At 46.7% G+C, this 19,700-nt stretch overlaps 5 protein-coding genes across 5 annotated transcripts in view; 3 read left to right on the top strand and 2 right to left on the bottom strand.

The window, feature by feature from the left end:
* LOC126558163 (uncharacterized) overlaps positions 1 to 19,700 on the top strand; it is a 481,612-nt gene that overhangs the window by 305,864 nt on the left and 156,048 nt on the right. The window lies entirely within an intron of this gene.
* LOC126561177 (uncharacterized) overlaps positions 1 to 19,700 on the top strand; it is a 408,397-nt gene that overhangs the window by 378,565 nt on the left and 10,132 nt on the right. The window lies entirely within an intron of this gene.
* Positions 1 to 19,700, bottom strand: part of LOC126561015 (succinate dehydrogenase [ubiquinone] cytochrome b small subunit, mitochondrial) — a 156,751-nt gene that overhangs the window by 128,213 nt on the left and 8,838 nt on the right. The window lies entirely within an intron of this gene.
* On the bottom strand, positions 8,777 to 11,807 carry LOC126568650 (ras-GEF domain-containing family member 1B-like). The gene is made up of 4 exons (XM_050225168.1): positions 11,139 to 11,807; positions 10,011 to 10,889; positions 9,232 to 9,635; positions 8,777 to 9,152 (listed from the first exon to the last, which is right to left on the bottom strand). Exons 1-4 carry the CDS (start codon positions 11,805 to 11,807, stop codon positions 8,777 to 8,779), a joined length of 2,328 nt encoding a protein of 775 aa, XP_050081125.1.
* On the top strand, positions 15,649 to 18,799 carry LOC126568375 (protein sel-1 homolog 1). Its single transcript, XM_050224844.1, has 4 exons — positions 15,649 to 17,077; positions 17,429 to 17,912; positions 18,135 to 18,339; positions 18,425 to 18,799. The coding sequence occupies exons 1-4, from the start codon at positions 15,649 to 15,651 to the stop codon at positions 18,797 to 18,799; spliced, it is 2,493 nt and encodes an 830-aa protein (XP_050080801.1).

Here is a 19,700-nt window from a genome sequence, read left to right as displayed (position 1 = left end):
GGGAGGGGGGGAGAGCTAGCGAATTATGTTCGATATTTGGGTTGTGGTTATCATCTTTTCTAGCTAAAGCTGTGATTTAAGTACGTGCGTGCAGCATTATACGCACAAGTCCGTAATTTAGGGAAAATTTAAATTAACTAGAGTTAAGTCCTCAGAAATTGGTTATTGCCAAATTCTAGCATTTGACATCCTATCGGGCAATTAAGTTTTGAGTGAAGCTAATACACTTTTTTTCGTATCCATTTTATAGAGGCTTTGTATCAGTTGACTAGGATAAAAATCTGAAGAAGGGCCTGCTCTAGACGAAATTTGTTCAATACAAATAGGCGAAGACTTGAATGACTTCAAATATGAGATTCCTTTATCTGTTTCTCTTCTTCCTCTTCTGTAGTGCTTCTTCGACCCACCTTGAGAGCCATTTTTTTATAAATCCAAAAAATATTGCATATAACCAGGCGCTTCATGTCACAAAACATGAAAACAAAAACAAAAGCTTTGACGCATACCTCAACATGATCCATGTTTGGTGCTGCTAGTGTAGGCAATCTAAATCAAGCGCTGCACCGTCCCAACCACTCCCATTCCCCCCTCCCCCCTCCCCCCCCCCGTCCCCCTTCCCATTATAAGCACCAGTCTATGAAAAACCAGACTCACAAAAGCGAAAAGCGGTTCACCGAGCAAAAGGGGTTTGATCGCTACAAAACAACCCTCTCCCTCAGCATTCGCAAACCTTCCCCCCCCCCCCCTCCCAGCAACTAGTAAATCCCTCCTCCTTCTTCCTCCACGGCCTTTTAAATATCCCCCCCCCCCCCGCTCCCATCATTCAACACATTTTCGCATATTTTCACACGAAAAAGAAAACCAAAATGGCGGATCGCCGATCCACCAACGAAAAAAAAAAAAACTAAAGGAAGCTAATGTTACAGGACCACCCAAACCGCACGCGCACTGTGTTTTGATAATTAATTATTCAATTATTTCTCAATCACTGGTCACCTGCGTGGTTCGTTTTCGTCTCCCTAATTTTCCGAACACTCCCGCACCCCCCCTTCCTTACCCCCTACTACGAGAGTTTGGTGGTTGTGTTGCGCAGGCAGGACTGAGTGTTTATGTGTGGGGAAAAGGTGTTTCGTCAGAATTGTGCCAGGATTTCTAGCCGCGGAAATTCTGCGGGCTTAAAACCAATGTTTGTAAATTTTTAGTTTTGCTTTATTTTGCCCCCCTTGTGTCGTTTCTTTTCAAACCGTTTTTTTTTTTATTTTCATCCATCAGAAGGACCATGAGGAGAGTTTGACGCACCTTCCACATGCCTTACCACCGTGGCTTCCCTTCCCGTACACTTTAATTTATCGAAAACGGGGTAATTAGAACGCTTCGTTTTGGGTGTTTGGCGTGAAGAAGTTCAACATTTTCCCCACATTTTCCCGTTCCCCCGCTTAGCACCTCGCCTTTCCCGTGGAATTCTCCAGCCTCTGCTCTTTATACATAACTCTTCCTATCGACAGTTGTGGCAAAAGTTGTACAGTCCCAGCATAGCCCTCGGACTTCCTATCCTCGGTCCCATCGTATATGGCGCAGCTACTTTACCGTACAGTTTTATTTTACTTTTTCTCGCGTTTTTTTTTTTTTTTTTGAGTAGGAGGAGGTGGTGGTTTTTGTTAGACGAAAAACTTCCAGCCTTCGGGCGGAGCGCTAAGCTAAAACACCGATGGGATGCGGATGCCGTGGGGGTGTGGCACTGGAAGGAGCGAAAGATTCAATTTTATTCCCATCCTCGGCCTTCTGGGCGACAACAAACCCGGTCGGGGTGCCGGGCAGTATGATGGGGTGTCGTGCGAAGTGGTTAGCATTCCCATGTGAGTTAAATTAACTTTACTAATTGCCGTAAATCCTCCACGCCCGCAAAATCTCCACCAAAAATCAGCCAAACGTTACGCTTTACGGGGGAGATAATTTCTACCACGTTCCTCCCCCTCATAACGAAGCCTCCCTGTGTGCTCGTTGTCACCTTTCGGCAGTCGATTTTCCGATGGCTGGTAAAGCGAACTTTTCGACGGTGCACGCCAGCCCCGTCCTGTTACCGTCAACGCCTTATTGAGCAACACAACGGCGGACAGATTGGATGAGGGCGGGATGGATGGAAAGGCACGTAAAGAAGGGGTGGAAATTTTGGTTAAACGCATTCCCTTTTTCAGCGTGCTGCACTGTGGGCATTTGGGGAACAAATGTTGTGATGACAGTTGTTTTCTTCTCTTTTTAGTGGGCATTAAATATCAACGCAAATTCAGTCAAAATTCTACAATCATTACGATTTATTTAAGATTCAAAATTTAAACAAACTTATCACCCTTTTCTTAGCTTTAGTCTCGAGGTCTCCCCTTCTTGGCTTAACGACCTCTAAGGGCACGCCGGCCACTATTAGACTTGCCGATAATACCACGCAGTAGGAAAGTCACTCTTCGCTTCGGATGAGATTTGAACCACTATCCTGCCGTATAAAGCGCAGTGTCGCTGTCACCTATATCACCGAACCGCCATAGTCTAATCCTTGCTATAGAGCTATACATATCCTAATACAGCATCAGACTAAGTTTTTATATTTTAGATTCTATTCCTCCAATCGCCTATTGTGCGCTGGGAAGTCCGATTCGTAAGCAAATCAGAATCGAAACCAACCAGAACCAGAGTGTATGTGTGCGGGTGTTTCGGCTGCTCGTAAGAGCTTGAGGGGGGAGTTGGAGCAGCTAAAACTGATACTTAGACAAGGCGTTCGTCACCAAGGCTACAATCATCCGGACAACACTTGGAACCACATTCGAAACTCATTGCCAAAGTCGCACAGATGTTGCTTTAGTAGGGCGTGTGTGTGTTGTGTGTGTGTGTGTGTGTGTGTGTGTGTGTGTGTGTGTGTGTGTGTGTGTGTGTGTGTGTGTGTGTGTGTGTGTGTGTGTGTGTGTGTGTGTGTGTGTGTGTGTGTGGCGAGAGCAATAAGTTACTTTGCAGATGTTTGAAAAATATGTACGTGTGTGGGTTCGTGTTTTTTTTTGTGTTGCTCCCGCTCTTGAGTTAATCACAAAAATTACGACAAACATTCGTGTCACCCGCGACACTAAATTCTGGCAGCGTCCGATCGTAAAAGAAACATCAAGTACGTCCCCCGATCAGAATGACAGCACGTGCAAGGGTAATGTGTTTATTTTTTTGTGCCTCTTTGCTGCTGCTGCTTACTCTTTTTCTTTTACTGACCAACATCTGTTGGTCTAGTTCGTTCCTAGAATGTTCCGATTCCCCCCTCCCCCCGCCCCCACCCATTTTCAAGCATGACGTGACTAACGACGTGAACGCTTAGCGGCCAACAAAATACAAGCGCACAACAGCAACACCCACAAAGCAACCAGAAGACGGCAGAACACACTCGAAATACCTACAAAACCGATCAGTTCATCGGTTTCATCATGCTGGGCTGCATCCGGTTCCGGTTGCCGGCACGAAATGGCGACGGTGTCATCCATCTGCTGGTCGCTGACCAACAAAACATTCCCATCCCGGTCGGGAACGAGCGAGACAGTAGGAAATTGGAGCAACACTTGTCAAACCGGTGGCTTTTATTTGTGTCGTCCGCACCTCGGTGGTGTCCTGCCCGCTACTATTTGCCCGAGTACCCGGACATTCATTATCCTTGTGCCACGGCCGGCCCGGAAATTCGTTTTACTTCATCCATTTTCCGTTTTCTTTCTTGTCCAAATAACGGTACGATTGAGGTTAGCGAATTCTTCGGTTCGGATACAAAACGGCGAAGTTTTGTTGTCGTTTCCTTTGCGTGCGGTGTGTGGTCAACTTCAATCCTGATCGAATCCTTATACCGCCCATACCGATCGATGGCAGCAACAACAGACACCGGAAACCTGGTGACGCTTGACGGCGAACAAATGAAGGTACGCTAGGGCTAAAGTTAATTTAATTTACACACGAGTGTGGATCAATCTACAAGCTGTTCGCTACCGAGAAGAACTTGACTTTGATGCTTTGTTTAAGAAGAGTTCGGGTCAGTGGTACCGCTTCCCACTACCTGTTGCGGGACGTCCTCGCTCGTACACTTAAGCATCGGCTCCAACTAAAAGACCGCAAACAATTGTCAACGTCAACAAGTACTGCAATTGTCCGCATTTGTAGACACTCCAATGACTGTGTGTGTGTGTGTCTGTGTTTTGGATAGTCAAACAATAGTACCTGTAGCAGCAGCAGTAATAGCAGTAGTAGATAGTCTACTGATGTAAGTGTACTTGAGAAATTTCAAGTTAAACACGCTGAACGAGACATCCTTCCCCCGCAGGACGATGCCGGTACAATTGTGCCGTGGAACGAAATTTGTCCTATTCTGAGAATTGCTGACAGGTTTCTGATTTCACAGGATGTAAAACCGGACACGGGGTGCGCACTTGAAGTTCGAAATGAAATAATACTGCCAGCTACAGTCGGCGCTGCAGGGCACGATGCATGACACCGTTTGACCAGAGCATCTCTGGTGATGCCTGTCCAGCCGGTGCCTTGTGGCAGAAGGGGATAAGCTTACTAATGATACGAATTGGTAGATTTCTCTGGTAGAGGCGTAGAACACGTCATCAGTATCACTACCATCGTCTGGACAGCTTTCAAATGCGTTTGATCGAGAGAGAGAGAGAGAGAGAGAGAGAGAGAGAGAGAGAAAACAAAGACTTCTTTTTCATAAATTAAGCCAAACACACAAAGACTTCAATTTCCATTCCGACAACACAGCAAACAACCGTTCGCCAGTCACGTACCATACCCCGCAGGGAGGGTGGGCATCAAAATTCTGGAAAGCTGACCCCCATTTCCCGTGTACAACATCGAGTACGGCCGCCTGGTTGGGGAAGAAAAATGTGTGCATAAATCGTGCCGAAACCGTCAACGCCACACTTGACGCCGCGCACGGGGTCGGTGGCTTTGAGTCACACAGGCGGGACGGCCATCTTGCACGTACTTATGTACGACACGCTGTGTGCCATACCACCCCAGAACACAGCTCACCAAACACATCGATCTAAAGACGCTATCCCCACCCCCCCGGCAGGTCTCCTCACACCCGGCACCGTTAAATCCATACGAAGAGGGTAATGTTATGACACAGATTCATTGTGTTACTGTCATTTTCTGGTGGGTGTGTGTTTTTTTCTTCCTTTCTTTTATTAACGCCATTATTGTAGGCGAGTTTTTGGGACATTTTGGTTGTTGCTTTGCTTTATGGCAGTGTGCCTGGTGTCCCGGAAACCGTCGCCAGATGAGTGTTGCAACGCTAGTGGCTCCAGTGATTTTTTTTTTATTAAATTTACATATTTTACACATCGATTAAGACCATTAACGGCAATGACATTGTAGCGTTATTATCGTGCAGCCATTTTTTGTCCATTTCACCACCATCAATCCGTGCCCGAACGATGCCAACGGTGGGTCGTTAATTTCGTAAAGCGTTCATTACGGTGTTCTTTGTGCGCACCACACACTTTTGGTGACATGCTAAGTGGAGGAATGGTGATGCTCTTCCTCAATGGGGGAGAGCAATTTTCGGGGATCATCCAATATCAAGAATCTCAAACTCAACCTAAAATAGTTGGGAAAACGGTTACCTCCGCGGTATTGGAATGTATCGATTTCTCCAAGAAGACATCCTAACGTCAGGATCACCCGACCTTTCGTGTGTCTTTTCCATCCTAACCGTGCTGGATGCTAAACCGGGGGAACATCGGAACATCTGTTACCGCACAAAAAACCAGGCACAAAATCCGGAAGCGCGTCGAACGGGATCTCGTTTGAAATGTTGGCAATTTTAGCCCGGGAGGACCTTAGTCGAACACACAAACCCCCCCCCCCCAGGAGCAACTCTCTTTGATGTAGGGAATAGGGATGTAGGGCCCGTTCTTGGGTTTTTTTTTAAATATCAACCTCATCGTCGTTTTTTCCTGAAGGACTGCCTGGCCCTACTGCTGTCATATCCGTTATTATTATTATTAGAAGTGTTTTCATCCCACATCCACTACTCACCCACTCCTCACTAGGGTTCGTCAACTTTGTATCCCTCATCAATACTGGGCAATGATCCTGCATCCGTCTGGATCTGCCTGGCAACACGGTGCTACCGCACCGTTTGGTGTACTTTCGCTCCACCATTATCATTACCCAAAACGAGCTCCCAAATTTCCAAAGTGCCATGCGGTCACTGCCAACGTCGTACTGAATTATGAATAATGATTTTTGTTTAGCTTTCATCACCTCTTCGGGACCAGCGTACGTCTACCTTCCGGGTGCGGGGAATGATTGCGTTTGCATCTCATCTCATCTACATTCCTAATACGTACAAACCCATCCCGCCTCCCCCTCTGGCGGTGACACTCTATAGCATCAGATTACCTGGTTACCAAGTTTGTTTGTTTGTGGATAGAGAAATAGAGATATCGCCCACCTGGCTGGGCCATCTGGTGAAAGATTGTGAAAGTCCGGGCGCTGTGTACCAACTTCGGTTGCTCACCTCAACCTGTGAGCGAACGTTTTCGCATAATTAATCAGCCAAGCAGCCAATGCAGCAATGGGAAAGGTTTTTTGAGGCGAAAGTGTCACACACAGCAGCAGCAACAACAACAGCAACAGCAGTAGAGAAAAAAAAGATTCTAGGATACCTTCATTAAAATTCAGCACGAAAGGTTGTGTGGTTCTTGCCCATATGTTTCTTTTTTTATATTTTTATTCATTGTACAGCTCCAAAACGTAGCCCGAGAGGTTTTAAAATCGTGCCCGTGCAGGCCTTTACGCCGCATCGAAACAGGTGGCCACAATCGAAAAGGTCCGATAGACGTGTGGAGACACGGGCAAAGCAATAAAATGAAAGCGACAGTTCCTGCACAGGTGTGGAAATTGGCAACGCCACGCTAAGACCCGCATGTAATTAGCTTCGATTAGAGCCGCGAGATGTGGAGCTCGCATCTGGATGTGGAACTTGCGATACGTTTGAAGCTGTTAATCAGATATTAGTTATGCTCATTAACACTTTACGCAAAATTACACCTATTTCGCTCCCAAATTTGAATACTTTCTATTCGTGAGAAGAGAAAAGAGACTTGAATGACACAGAACAACATGAAGCCCGTACAGCGTCTGAAACAGTGTTTTTTTTTTATGACTCCCCAAAAGTGACCCATCCAGAACTCAACTATTGATCAACAAATTATAGAAGGTACGAAGAAGCTCTCACCGTTCTCGCTCGAAAGCGTAAAACCCCAAAATGAAACTATTAACCCCCTTAGCGACATTTGCGAATCACCATCAACGGAAGCGGTACAACGTCTCTAATTTAATAATTTAAGCCGTCGTCTATTTATTGAACTCCACCAGTACATATGAATATTTAATCACTTGAAATTAATTATATGATTATGTCGTTATGAAAAATCGAACCTGTGAACACATAGCTGTGTGTTTTGTTGTTTTTCCCCCGTTTTTCTGTGTATGTTGTGTCATTATTGCTCTACCTCAATATTGTTCAATTTTTTTACGCTCCTTCCCTCTGAGCTACACACATATCATAACCGGAATACAAGGTTTGTTTTCGTTTCGATTAGTGTCGTTTCAAAAATAAAGACTGTCGGCGATTTTTCGTTAGAGAGATGTGTACGTTTGAGAAGTGAAATCTTAATATTTGCATCGGTTTTGTGCTATTCTATAATACCATCAATCATCCCGCACGCGCACAAAATTTGCAGGGCGCAGAGTTTTCGGTACGCAGGTAAGTGGAAGTGTGGATAAGGCTTTGCACCCAGCTAGCGAGCGAACCATTGTACCACTCCCCCCCCCCCCCCCTCTCTCTCTCTCTCCCCATACAAACGGCCGCGAGATGATGGAAATCGTAACGAAACAAAAGCAAAAATACATCTTACTGTCTGCAGCTGTCCTTGGCTACGGATAATCTACTGAGATTGGGTAGCATACTGATTGGGAAATGATTTATCCTAACAAAAAAAAACACACACACACACACACAGAAAAGCAAACGTACAAAAAGAAAATGCGCTCCTCTTGCGAGACAAACGTGGAGAACCAATGCAGAACCCCCGATCGGGAATAAATGCCACCGGATCGTGCGTTAATGAGATTACCATTCGTAAGCGTTCCTACCCTTACTCCAAGGTTCGTCATTCGGAATGCAGTTATGTGGTTGTATGTGTGTGTGTGTATGTGTATATGTGTGGTGTGGTGTGGTGTGGCAATGCACAGACCACCTCACTCACTCACCCTCTATTTGCTAGAAATTAGAGATGAGAGCTGCTTGTCAGTGGGAATTAAGGGGATGGAAAGAAAGCTCATACCTAATGTACAATCCCTAATAAACTATCCACCCGCTTACTAGACGGGTGTCTCCTCAATTTGTCCGCCAACCCCCCCCCCCCCCTCCCCAACAAAAAAAACTGTTTAAAACAAGAACAAAAAAAGCAGTAAAATCACATTATTTAGGTGACTTTGCCATTAGCCATAGTGACTCCCGTAACTATTTTGCCTCGTTTTGTTGTTGCAATAATAGTAATTAATAGTAATAGCAATCTTCACAACTACACCTTCGTTACATAAATAATAATATAAAATGTACCCTCACATAAACGAAATAAATAGTTAATTACTTATGCGTTACTTCGCCTATACTGTTCTTTGCTCCCTTATCGATCGAATCTTACAACTAAATTAAACCGTCCCTCCCAATCCCTCCCACTCTTTAAGCATGATACTGTTGCAATGATTTCCAGTGCGCCTTTTCGACCGCACCTTCCGGCGCTTCCCGCTCGTAGCTCACTTTCGCTAGGGCGGCCGCACCACGCTCCCCATCATCGTTAGCACCGGCATCCGTCTGGTCACGGGTCGCGCCCGCTTTCGATGTTTCGTGCGAACCGTTCGCTTCCCGGTCACCGATTATCGGGCCCCGCTCGATCGCATCCCGCAGTGCTGTGACTTCGGCCGAGTTGACCGTTTTGTGTCGACGTCCGAGACGGCAGCGGCGCTGATAGCTGCTTTGCCGCTGCCAGCGGCGTACCTCCGTGAGTCGTTCGCCTAGCTGGCGCCATTTGTCGAAGTTGATGTGCCCGTTCGGGAGGCTGCAGAGAGAAAAAAACCCCCCGGAGAGATTAGAGAAAAAAAGCCAAAAGTAAGTCCATCAAGACTCCGACCACCTACATCGAACTACCACTTGTTTCGTTGAGGAAGTGTAAATCTTTCAGCAGTAAGCTAAAGAACGGCAGCACCGCGACGGCGGAACCTTTCTTCGCGTTCGTCGTACCCTGCCCATCGTCCGACGAGCAGGACGAGTTTTGCTGCGATGACTTCGAGGATGACGTTGAGGAGGAACGGGAACTGGACGGACAGCTGCGCCAGGCGGCTGCCTGCAGCGTTGCACGGTACGTGGCGAAGTTGTTCGTTGGGTCGGCCTGATGCTCGAGGATGGCAAGTTGTTGTCGGCCACCGCCGGCCGCACTGCTGCACGTGGAGGAGCTGTTACCGATGCCGCTGGCACTGGAGATCATGCTGGACGAGGTCATACCGGACAGCAGCGATGACGATGACGATGTAACCTTTGTCCACTGAAAACAACACAAACACGTGATTCGACTACTTCACTCATGTCCGGGAAGATTTTTTTTTTTCAAGTTGGCGAGAGGGATGCTTTAGACTGGATGAGTCTCACGTGTTGTTACACATTAGTGGAATAACAACTCATTCGGAGGAATCATTTCATTCTTACTCACTCCCTACTGGGATTTAATTGTTTTAACAACTCTTCTGCGAGTCACTATAACCTGGCAAAAGGTGGCCCCCAACATTAAAACTTAATTGCTCAGCGATGAGATAGGCTTAAGATATCTCCTTCAGACCCATAAATCGCCTTACCGAGAAGTATTTGAAAAATTCTCCCCCCCAAAACAAATCCCTTCCCCATTTCCGTGAGCAATGCTTACCGTTTTCTTTAAACGTCCAATCGGACCGCCAGTAAGGGTAGCGATGATGGCCATGAGACTGTTAAAGTTGCCCCGGTTAAAGCATTCCCGTCCGGTTTCGATCCAAAACTCGACCGCCCGGGCACGGTGCCGTTTGCGCGGCGAGCGCAAAATGTCCGTCGCGACCACGTACGTCAACCGATTGTACCACTGGACGTACGCGAGCAGATTGCTTCCGGTGCCGGTTCGAACGCCCGAACCACCGCACGAAGGAAAAAATTCTTCCGGCCCGATAAAGGAAAATCGTTCCGCTTCGATCGCGGTCAGCGTGTTGGCCATCAGTACGGGCGAACCGCTGGCCAGCTCTACCAACGATGGGGCCGTTTTCCAGTCGTCGGGTGCATACTTTAGCTGCTGCAGATTGCTCTTCTCCAGCTCGTACTTTTCCAGCCGGGCCAGCTGGTGGGCAAGACGGCGCAACGCACGGGACAGTGTGGTTCGCTCGCGCACCGAACCCCGGTTTGGGGGTTTGGTGCCACGTTCCGGCGCCGGTTCGTGGGCAGCGTTGGACGTTTGCTGCTCGGTAAAGGTGCGCACCAGCCGCATCATACGCTCGTCCCGAAAGTCGTACGGAAAGTCATTCATCCAGGCGGCCAACAGATGGGGCAGATTGCCGGTGCCACCACCGTTCGTGGCCGCTGCCCGGAGCGTTTTCTCGAGTATTTCGTCCGGGCGCAAAAACTGGCGAGCGGCAAGCAGAAAGGTGAAGATGAACGAACGGTCCGGAATGTAGGTGCCGGTGGGTGTAAAATGGGTCAGCAAACCGTCCAGCGAGCCGGATATTAGGTTCCCTTCGGTGTAGTGAAGGAGCAGATCGTCCGCTTTCGTGTAGAGAGAATCCTGAAGCAAATAGAGAGAGAGAAAGATAAAGATAAATAAAGGAGAGAGAGAGAGAGAGAGAGAGAGAGAGAGAGAGAAGTAAAAAGTATTTGTATAGTGCGCGTGTCTATGTTTATGCTACAGGATGATGCTGATGATGGTTGGGTGGGGCAACACCATCGAACAGCATACACACACACGCTCTCGGTCGCTATAGAAAAAAACAACCAAAAACAACAACAACAACAAAAAGGCCACATTTTTCATTACCGCTGCTTGCTTTACTTCCGGTGCGTCCGTTTCGGTCCACTGGCCGGAATCGACGCTACCGCTTGGCCAGCAATGCTTTTGACTCGGTGCGCTACCACCATCCACCACCCCCCGGTACCCTTCGCACATCTCGACCGTCCGGCTGTTGTACAGCTGCTTCTCGACCCGTTCCTCCGTCACCTCCCACGGGTTGACTACCGGGTCACCGACCCGTCCGGTCGGTATCGGTTGCACCACACAAGTTTCCGTCGTTTTGCGACAGTTCGATACGGTCAGCGAGGTTTCGACGGCCACCACCATACCCGTACCGGCATTGTTCCGGTGCAGCTTCTCGATAATACGGTTCAGCACCAGTATGGAAGGAATTTCGCCCGCCCGCAATGCATCCCGTATCGAGACGGCATCATCGTCCGTCCCGTCGCTCGTCGTACTGTGGTCGGAGTTTTCCGCCGGCAACCGTACCGGTATCCCATTGATCAGAAGTATCTCTTCCTCGTGAACGGTGCGCGTTTGGGAGATGTCCTCCAGCACGAGCGAACCGGACGGAGGTGCCGAAGTACCGCCGGGCGCTCCGTTCGACGAACCGGATGAGCCACCGTTAAGGAGCGAGCTAATCCGATCCAGCACACTTTGCCCCTGGAGGCCATCGTCCTCGACCGTGTTGGACATGGTTTGGATTGTTGTTGTTGTTGTTGCTGCTGCTGTTTCGCCTGGTTTAATGCGTCGTTTGCATGGTGTCTTTGAAAATTCCGGTTGCTTGAAGATGCTGATTGATTGTACCGGATGGCCGGGTTGGAGTTTTCTTTCACCAGACAAAGAGAGAGAGAAAGCTTCCGGAACCACCTAGCTACTAAACACAACCGTATGCAAATGACTTATTTGCTATACTAGGTTACTGCTTCCACACGGAGCACAACACAACACACAAGCTTCCACCGTCCGGGATGAAGTCTGATCTCATCCAGTCACGGTTAAATCGCTTAACCCGGGACCCGGAGTTGGGGTGGAAGGGGGACACATTACTTCACTCGCTTGAGCAACAATCACTATACAACGATCGTTAAAATCAATGCCAAAAATAGTTGAGCGTGCGAGGGACGGCTGGAGAACATTTGGTGAAATATTGAGCAAACACACACGGCCCTACGTCCAGGGCGTATCACACACTTCGGCTGGTCTGGGTGGCTTGGGCGTTTTGTTTTATTTTTTTTTTTGTTTTACTTATTGTTATTTGTCACGCGCGCCCCGCGTCCAGCAGCTTTACGGCAGCTCCCGTAGGACCGTAAATCTGGATTGAATCACGCGTTTTATGACAATATATCCAATAGGTTCACCCATCGCCTGCTGCAGCAACCAAACAGCTAGGGATAGCGTCATGTATTTTTGTTCCTGTGTGTATGTGTATGTGTGTGTTTAGTTTTTTTTATTGCTTATGCTGTTTTTGTGCTGCGTTTGACAATCGACATCCAACTACCAGCGCTAGAGTGAGCAGTATAAACGTGCCGGATTTGGAATTTGGACCAAAAATATGCAAACGTTAAGCATAATATTTGGAACATAATTTCCACGAATTTTACAGTTAGTTAGTGAAGTATATTTCCATTTTAACAAATTTAATCTTGAACTAGTGGTTGTGTTCTTAATATTAATGAGTACGAATACTGCTTCTCTCCTCATTGGCATTTTACTTTATTAGCAACGTGGCTGAAGTGAAATTTGACGATTGTTGACGAAAAAATCTGTTGGAAATAGAAAAACCCTTGCCACGAATTCTACAAGAAACTGGATTTTCCAATTGTATAAGTTTCGTTTTTCACATCCTCATTTCAATGTAAATTCAAGTGGAATGTTTTGTTTTTTTTACAAACATCGATTAAACCAATGACTAAGAATTATACAGATTTTTTTTTTGAGTCAGTTTCCGATGTGTTCTGGTCGAATTTCGCTTTATAAGGATACTATTTTCAGCAGTTTGTTTAAAAGGTCGCGGGTCACGAGAGATCTCGAAAGCAAAATTTCAGATTATCATGAGTGTTTGAACATTTTCTCGCTTTGATATCGCTTTTTGCGAACCTGGCGCATACTTAAAATTTGAAATAATCGTACATCCAAAAATCGTACGACTGAACAATGACTCCAGTCAGAAGCATTCGTTCTAGACCTTATTCTTACTGGGCATATATGGCGTTTGCAAAAACAGTCCATTCTTTGTGGTATTTTATTTTAATTACCGGCAACTTAGCTTACCAACTTTCATGCTTGAAATTCCCTTCAAACTGCATGAAAATTCAAGATATACTAACCAATTCACCCGACAACTTCCTCTAGAAGATTGCTTGCCAATACTAAAACATTCAAAATTCAAAACCAACCCCACCCGAGAGTACATGCTGGACAGCAAAAGAAAGACGCTATTCTACTTACATGTCCCATCAATTCCTTTTCCTTCGCCACACTGCCATTCTGAGGTAGTCGTCGTTCCAAGAGAAAACGTGCCTTGATGCTACCACACTGACGACGCATTTCCGCCTGCAGTGCCGCTTGCAGGTTGTGCTCTTCCGCCGACTGTTTCTTCTGCTTGCTGTCAGCATCACCAACACCACCGGAAAGAGCATGCTTGCCGGTCGTGTCTTCGTTTTGGCCGCTTGGTTTTGTGTGGCGCGTTGGCTGTACCACTTCGAGCTCCCCCAAACCCAAACGCAACGTTTCCTCTAGCCGCTGCGCTAGCAGCGATGTCCTGATGCTACCCTTGGGAGTGTTTAGCGATGACGCTGCCGACGCTAGCAGTGGATTTGGTGGGGGAGGTATCGACCGAGGCTTCACTGGGACCGGTGGTTTTTTCTGGTGTACCGATGACGCTGAGGCGGTCGTTGTTGCCGCCGGTACTGTTGTGGAGTTCATGGTGCAGAGGGCAATATTTACCAAGACACCTTCCGTTTAGAAACTGAACAGTCGCTACTGGCACTTGGGCCCACCTACTACTACACAGGGTGCATGGGCGTCAGTAGAATTGATTTCGCACAACAATTCCATTCGCGCCACTGTTCCTAAACGAGTACTATGCTTTCATGTTCGCTAATAGGTCGATACACTTCGCGGTCGGTAAAAAACTGGGATGCTTCATAAAAAAAACCTACACCCTAGTGGTACAAAAAAACGGATCTTTCCCGTTTTGTTGATTCTAAACCATTGGAGTCGTACATGAAACTAAATACCGTTCAACACGATACAGACGAAGTCCAGCGGTTACTGCGCAAACGCTGTTCAAGGAGGCTTTTCGAAGAGGGAGAGCATCGCACCAGGATATGCATGTCTGCTGAAGACATTGTCAAGTCGTGTGTCATCCTTTCTTGTTGTTTGGTTGTGCAAATATCATAATCCTTGCTGTTGGGTGAAGATATCATAATCCTCAGATCGGTGGAGATTTTATTGTGATGTTAATCTGAAAGAAAAAAACCACCAATTCAGCAGCATTCAAAAGTAATAAAAATTAATGCGTAATTTTCTTATGAAATCTTTTTTCGTTCATGAAAATTTGTGTGTTGAGCTTGATCAGAGTGCGTTAATTTATGTAATGATTTAGGGCCCCAGGCCACAGCAGATTTAAACTGGTGAAATCGATGCAAAACTCTAAAAAAACTCCATATTCCGATTGCAGCTTCTTCTCCATGTCTTGTGTGGTAGCCTGTATATGCTCCAGGTTCTCAAAAAACGATTTCATTGTGAGAAATTTTTACCACCACTCACGAAAAGTGGAAATTTCATTTTAAAATCTTTCGTGGCCCGCAGCCCGCCAATCCGGTTCGTATTTTCCACGTATTATACCACGCGCCTGTCAGTTGACATCACGAGCAAAGCAACTGTCAAACATGGCACCAGTGCTGCTAGACACGGCCAAGAACTCTCAAATCGTATTATCAAGAAAAAGTAAAACATAACCCCCTTCCCCACCCAACAAAAGAAAAGATTTTGTAACTAAATTTAGTGATTTCTCAACAATCATTGTTATTACCATGCGAAAATAAATAGTTTTGCAAGTTTTTAAACTTTTATTTTCTTTCTCTCTCTCTCTCTGTCTCTCTACGGTACGGCTCGGATCCCGGTTCCGGATTGTTGTGGCTATCATTCGTTTGCTATCGCGTAGCTCCTCTCTATTGTTTGTCTAGCGAGTGCAATGTTGTCAACAAATACACGCATATCGAATGAACAACATCGCCGTGTAAAATAGAGACACGTCATGTTCTAAACCACTGACAGATGGTAAAAAGAAAATGTTGCAAATCTCTTCTCTACTTATCACAATCGGTAGAAAGTAGCCGTTCGGGCAGTAGCACCGCAAAAGTTAAAACAAAAACATTGCAATTTGCCGAACCCGCACGACAGAAGTCCATTTTTCCGGGTGCACAATCAATCAACGTCACAATCAACCGAGTGTCGAGGGTGCATCGTTCCGTGTTGGGCAAGTACCGTAGGTTAAGGGTTAAGGGCTCCCCAAAACCGGCCGGAAAGCATGATGTGGCTAAGGAGCAGGTGTGTCCTCGTTACGGGACTGCTGCTACTTACCGTCGGTTTACCGTGGAGTTTGGAGGCATCGAACGTGGACAAGAGCAAGGTACACGCACAGTCACGGCAGGAGGATAGCGAGGACGAAAGTCGGCCACCACCGGGCAGCACCGAACGGGTGCTGGTGGAGAATGTTGCCACCAGCAATGAACGTAAAGCGGCCGAAGGATTGATCAAGGTGGGCGACGAGGAGAAGACATCCGCGGACAGTACCGATCAGGAGCAACAACGGCCCTGGGAAAAGCTGGATCTCGATACGATCAAGCTGGTGCAGTTAACGGATTTCGCCAAGGAGAAGGACGGTAAGAAAATCCCGAGCGTACTGTACGACATCCTGGAGGTGCAGAAGCTGATGATACAGAACATCGTGAACGAGATAGAGGAGATCGAACAGCAGCAGCAGTCCAATTCGGAGTTGGTTCCCCCGAGCGAGGAACTGACCGAATCGGGCAAAATATATGAACGTGCCCTTAGTGTCCTAAACAAGACGCGGGTGGACCGTCTGCTCGGTCACAAGCTAATGGTGGAAGCGGCCGGGAAGGGTCATCCGCTCGCAAGAAGTCACGTTGCCTGGGCCCAACTGCTCGGCAGTCCGGTCGCGCTGGATATTGAGTCGGCAAAGCAAACGTTTCTGGAGCTGGCCGAGGAAGGGTTACCGGATGCCCAGATGGGACTCGGGTTTATGCACGCTGCTGGGATAGGATTTAACGTAAGCCAGGGTAAGGCACTGCTGTACTACACACTGGCAGCGGCCGGTGAAAATTCCTGGGCCCAAATGGCACTCGGCTATCGGTATTGGGCGGGTGTTGGGGTACCGAATAGCTGCGAAACGGCACTCGAGTACTATCGGAAGGTTGCGACAAAGGTTGCGTCACAGGTGACTTTTTCCGGTGGTGCTGCCGTCCACCGGATAAGGTTGCTGGACGAGGTAGACAATTCGGGACCAAGCTCGGGCATACTGGACAACGATCTGATCGACTACTATCAGCTGCTGGCGGACAAGGGTGACGTTCAGGCGCAGGTAGGATTAGGTCAGCTGCACTACCAAGGTGGACGTGGCATCCCGTTGGATCATCAGCGAGCATTGCAGTACTTTAGCCAGGCGGCGAATGCTGGAAACGCGGTAGCGATGGCTTTTCTGGGCAAAATCTATCTCGAGGGTAGCGATAACATTAAGGCGGACAATGAGACGGCCTTCAAGTACTTTAAAAAGGCGGCTGATCTTGGTAATCCGGTTGGGCAGAGCGGGCTCGGCATCATGTATCTGCACGGTAAGGGTGTGCGCAAGGATACGATGAAGGCACTGAAGTACTTTGCGAAAGCGGCCGACCAAGGCTGGGTGGATGGACAGCTGCAGCTAGGAAATATGTATTACAGTAAGTAAGACAAATGAAGAATCTCTCTGTTTTAGTGTTGACCGTTCCGCTTCGCAATCTAGCAATATAGTTCCGTTCCTTTTTATCTATTTTCGTTCCGTTTATTTTCGAATATGCAACCCGTTTTCAATATAGAAACAAAAGCTTTTCATTTAAAGGATTTAAAGGATTTCATATTTTCAGTCTAATAGTCGTATTATTGTTGAAAAAATGCACGCAATTCTGTAATTTGAACTTGTTCCCTTCAGTTCCTTTTTTTTTTTTTCAACAAATATCTCAACACTACTCTGTTTGCGAAAATGTTTCTTAATTCTTCTCTTTTTCTGTTGTCTTTCAAAAAAAAACTTACAGGTGGCATCGGTGTGCAGCGAGATTTTAAGCTGGCAATTAAATACTTCAGTCTAGCCTCTCAATCCGGTCACGTGCTAGCGTTCTACAATCTTGGCCAGATGCACGCGATCGGGCTCGGTATGATACGATCCTGTCCGACGGCGGTTGAGCTGTTTAAGAATGTAGCCGAACGGGGCAAATGGGCGGATCGGTTAATGTCCGGCTATCAGGATTATCGATCGTACCGGTTTGAGGAATCGTTCATGCAGTACGCACTGCTCTCCGAGATGGGTTACGAGGTGGCCCAAAGCAATGCTGGCTTTCTGCTCGATCGTGAAGAGGTTAACCTGTTCAAGGACCGTGGTGAAGAGCTGGTCCGTGCCCTGCAGTATTGGGGTCGGGCAGCTGCCCAGGGCTATTCGGCGGCGCAGGTAAAACTCGGCGACTATCACTACTACGGGATGGGTACGTTAATCGATTACGAGATGGCTGCATCGCACTACAGGTAGGAAAAATGTCTCACTCACTCATTCCCAAGGAGCTAATTAAACTCTTTTGGGTGTCGAATCGCAAAGGGCTTTTTAAAACTCTTTTCGAATCGAATACAACATAGAGTTTTGAAAATTGTTTTGGGGTTCGAAGCGCGGAGTGTTGTCACAGCTGTTTTGAGAGACTAGAGAAGGCTTGTATCAAACTAATGCTTCTGTTACCTATTTTTTCTCTATAGGATGGCTTCCGAACAGCAGAACAATGCACAGGCCATGTTCAATCTGGGCTACATGCACGAGCAAGGTTTGGGCATGAAGAAGGACATACACCTCGCCAAGCGATGCTACGACCTGGCCGCCGACTCAAGCGTCGATGCGAAAGTTCCGGTTACGCTAGCACTCATCAAACTGCAGCTCCTGTTCAAGCTGGAATCGTTAAAAGAGGTTTCCCGAAGCGTTCCTTTTTACTTTAACTATACTTTTAGTGTTCTCTCGCAAACACACTCTAAAACCTTTTCCCTTTTTCCAGACGCCGTTAAAAATAATTTTCAATCTAGATGAAAACATTGCCTCCAACTGGGACCTTTATCTGATCACGGTGATAACGATACTGTGCGGTGCCGGTGTCTACTTCTGGCGACCGGTTCCAACAGTACCGACATCACCACCAGCCAACCAAAACGATCGTATCGGAAATGAAGCTCCACCGAGTAGCATTCCGGTTGCCTCTACTAGCACACCTACTACTACTGACACGGGAGCCGCCAGTACCCCAACACCCCCGGAGGATGATGTTTCTAACCTCAGTGGAACACGGTTAAACAATTTAGAAAATGCCGAAAATCGGGCAAATCGCAATAGTGAACCACAAGTAGATTCGACGTCAAATGAAAACGTCGAATAGAGTGAGGGAGGTGGGCGGGTGTATTGTATGCTGCGGTAGGTGCAGAAAAGGGACAGAAAACTGTAAATAATTGTGATATTACCATTTGTTTCAAAATAGTTATCACACACACACACACAAGTATAATCATTACGAAACACAGCTTCCGTAAAAATGTATTCATTCTCTTGGTTTCTTTCGTTTCGTTTTACTTTCCGAAACACAATTCGACAAACTTTCCACAGATTAGCTGGTATCGCGAACCATTTAACAAATTTTAATTGTCGTTAAAATATAATGTTGGCTTATATAAAATTCAACTAGTATTCATTTCTGTTTGACAATACGGCACTGGAACGTCATAATCAATTGTAGAATAAAAATTCATTTCTGTTAAAATAAACGATGGTTTAACAGCAGACGGCTAGTCGTTAACGCACATGTTAGAGAGGTGTACAAATTTCGAACAGTAGTATAAATGAACGTTTGCATTTTTACTTAAATTCTTTGTAATTGAATTAAAACCCTTATCCGAGTATATCGAAACATTCAGGTATTAGCCTGCCTAAAGCTGGTACATGTACTGCATGCTGCAGTTACCCTAGGTTGAAACGCTCCTGAAATATATTCAGCGAGTTCATGAAATATTTTATAACAACAGTTTCATTCCAATTTACCACTACCTTTCGAATTTAAATTTAGAATTACCTAGCCCGTCCGTTTTGCCCGTACATGTGCAACCCTGCACCGCAAACTCCAAAACTCTTCAACCGCATAGGAAAAGGCAGGGAGGCGAGATCCTTCCAAATTTTCGCTTCGAAGAGGCGAAATCTTTTTGAGGCAAATTTTCAACAATCTCTCCCTCCACCCCTTTCAACCGTAAACTTGTTGACATCTCGAACCGTGTACCGTGGCTTTAAAA

The sequence above is a fragment of the Anopheles maculipalpis genome, chromosome X (genome assembly GCF_943734695.1).
Source record: "Anopheles maculipalpis chromosome X, idAnoMacuDA_375_x, whole genome shotgun sequence".
Taxonomy (NCBI): Eukaryota; Metazoa; Arthropoda; class Insecta; order Diptera; family Culicidae; genus Anopheles; species Anopheles maculipalpis.
This window is presented reverse-complemented; position numbering and strand designations above follow the sequence as displayed.

Excerpts from the sequence above, each read along its gene's own strand:
- LOC126568650 (XM_050225168.1), bottom strand. The coding sequence starts at position 11,807 with ATGTCCAACACGGTCGAGGACGATGGCCTCCAGGGGCAAAGTGTGCTG. Across the intron at positions 10,890-11,138 it reads CGGAAGTAAAGCAAGCAGCG|GATTCTCTCTACACGAAAGC; the intron begins GTAATGAAAAAT and ends TATTTGCTTCAG. Across the intron at positions 9,153-9,231 it reads GAAACAAGTGGTAGTTCGAT|CCTCCCGAACGGGCACATCA; the intron begins GTAGGTGGTCGG and ends TTCTCTCTGCAG.
- LOC126568375 (XM_050224844.1), top strand. The coding sequence starts at position 15,649 with ATGATGTGGCTAAGGAGCAGGTGTGTCCTCGTTACGGGACTGCTGCTA. Across the intron at positions 17,078-17,428 it reads GCTAGGAAATATGTATTACA|GTGGCATCGGTGTGCAGCGA; the intron begins GTAAGTAAGACA and ends AAAAACTTACAG. Across the intron at positions 18,340-18,424 it reads AGCTGGAATCGTTAAAAGAG|ACGCCGTTAAAAATAATTTT; the intron begins GTTTCCCGAAGC and ends CCCTTTTTCCAG.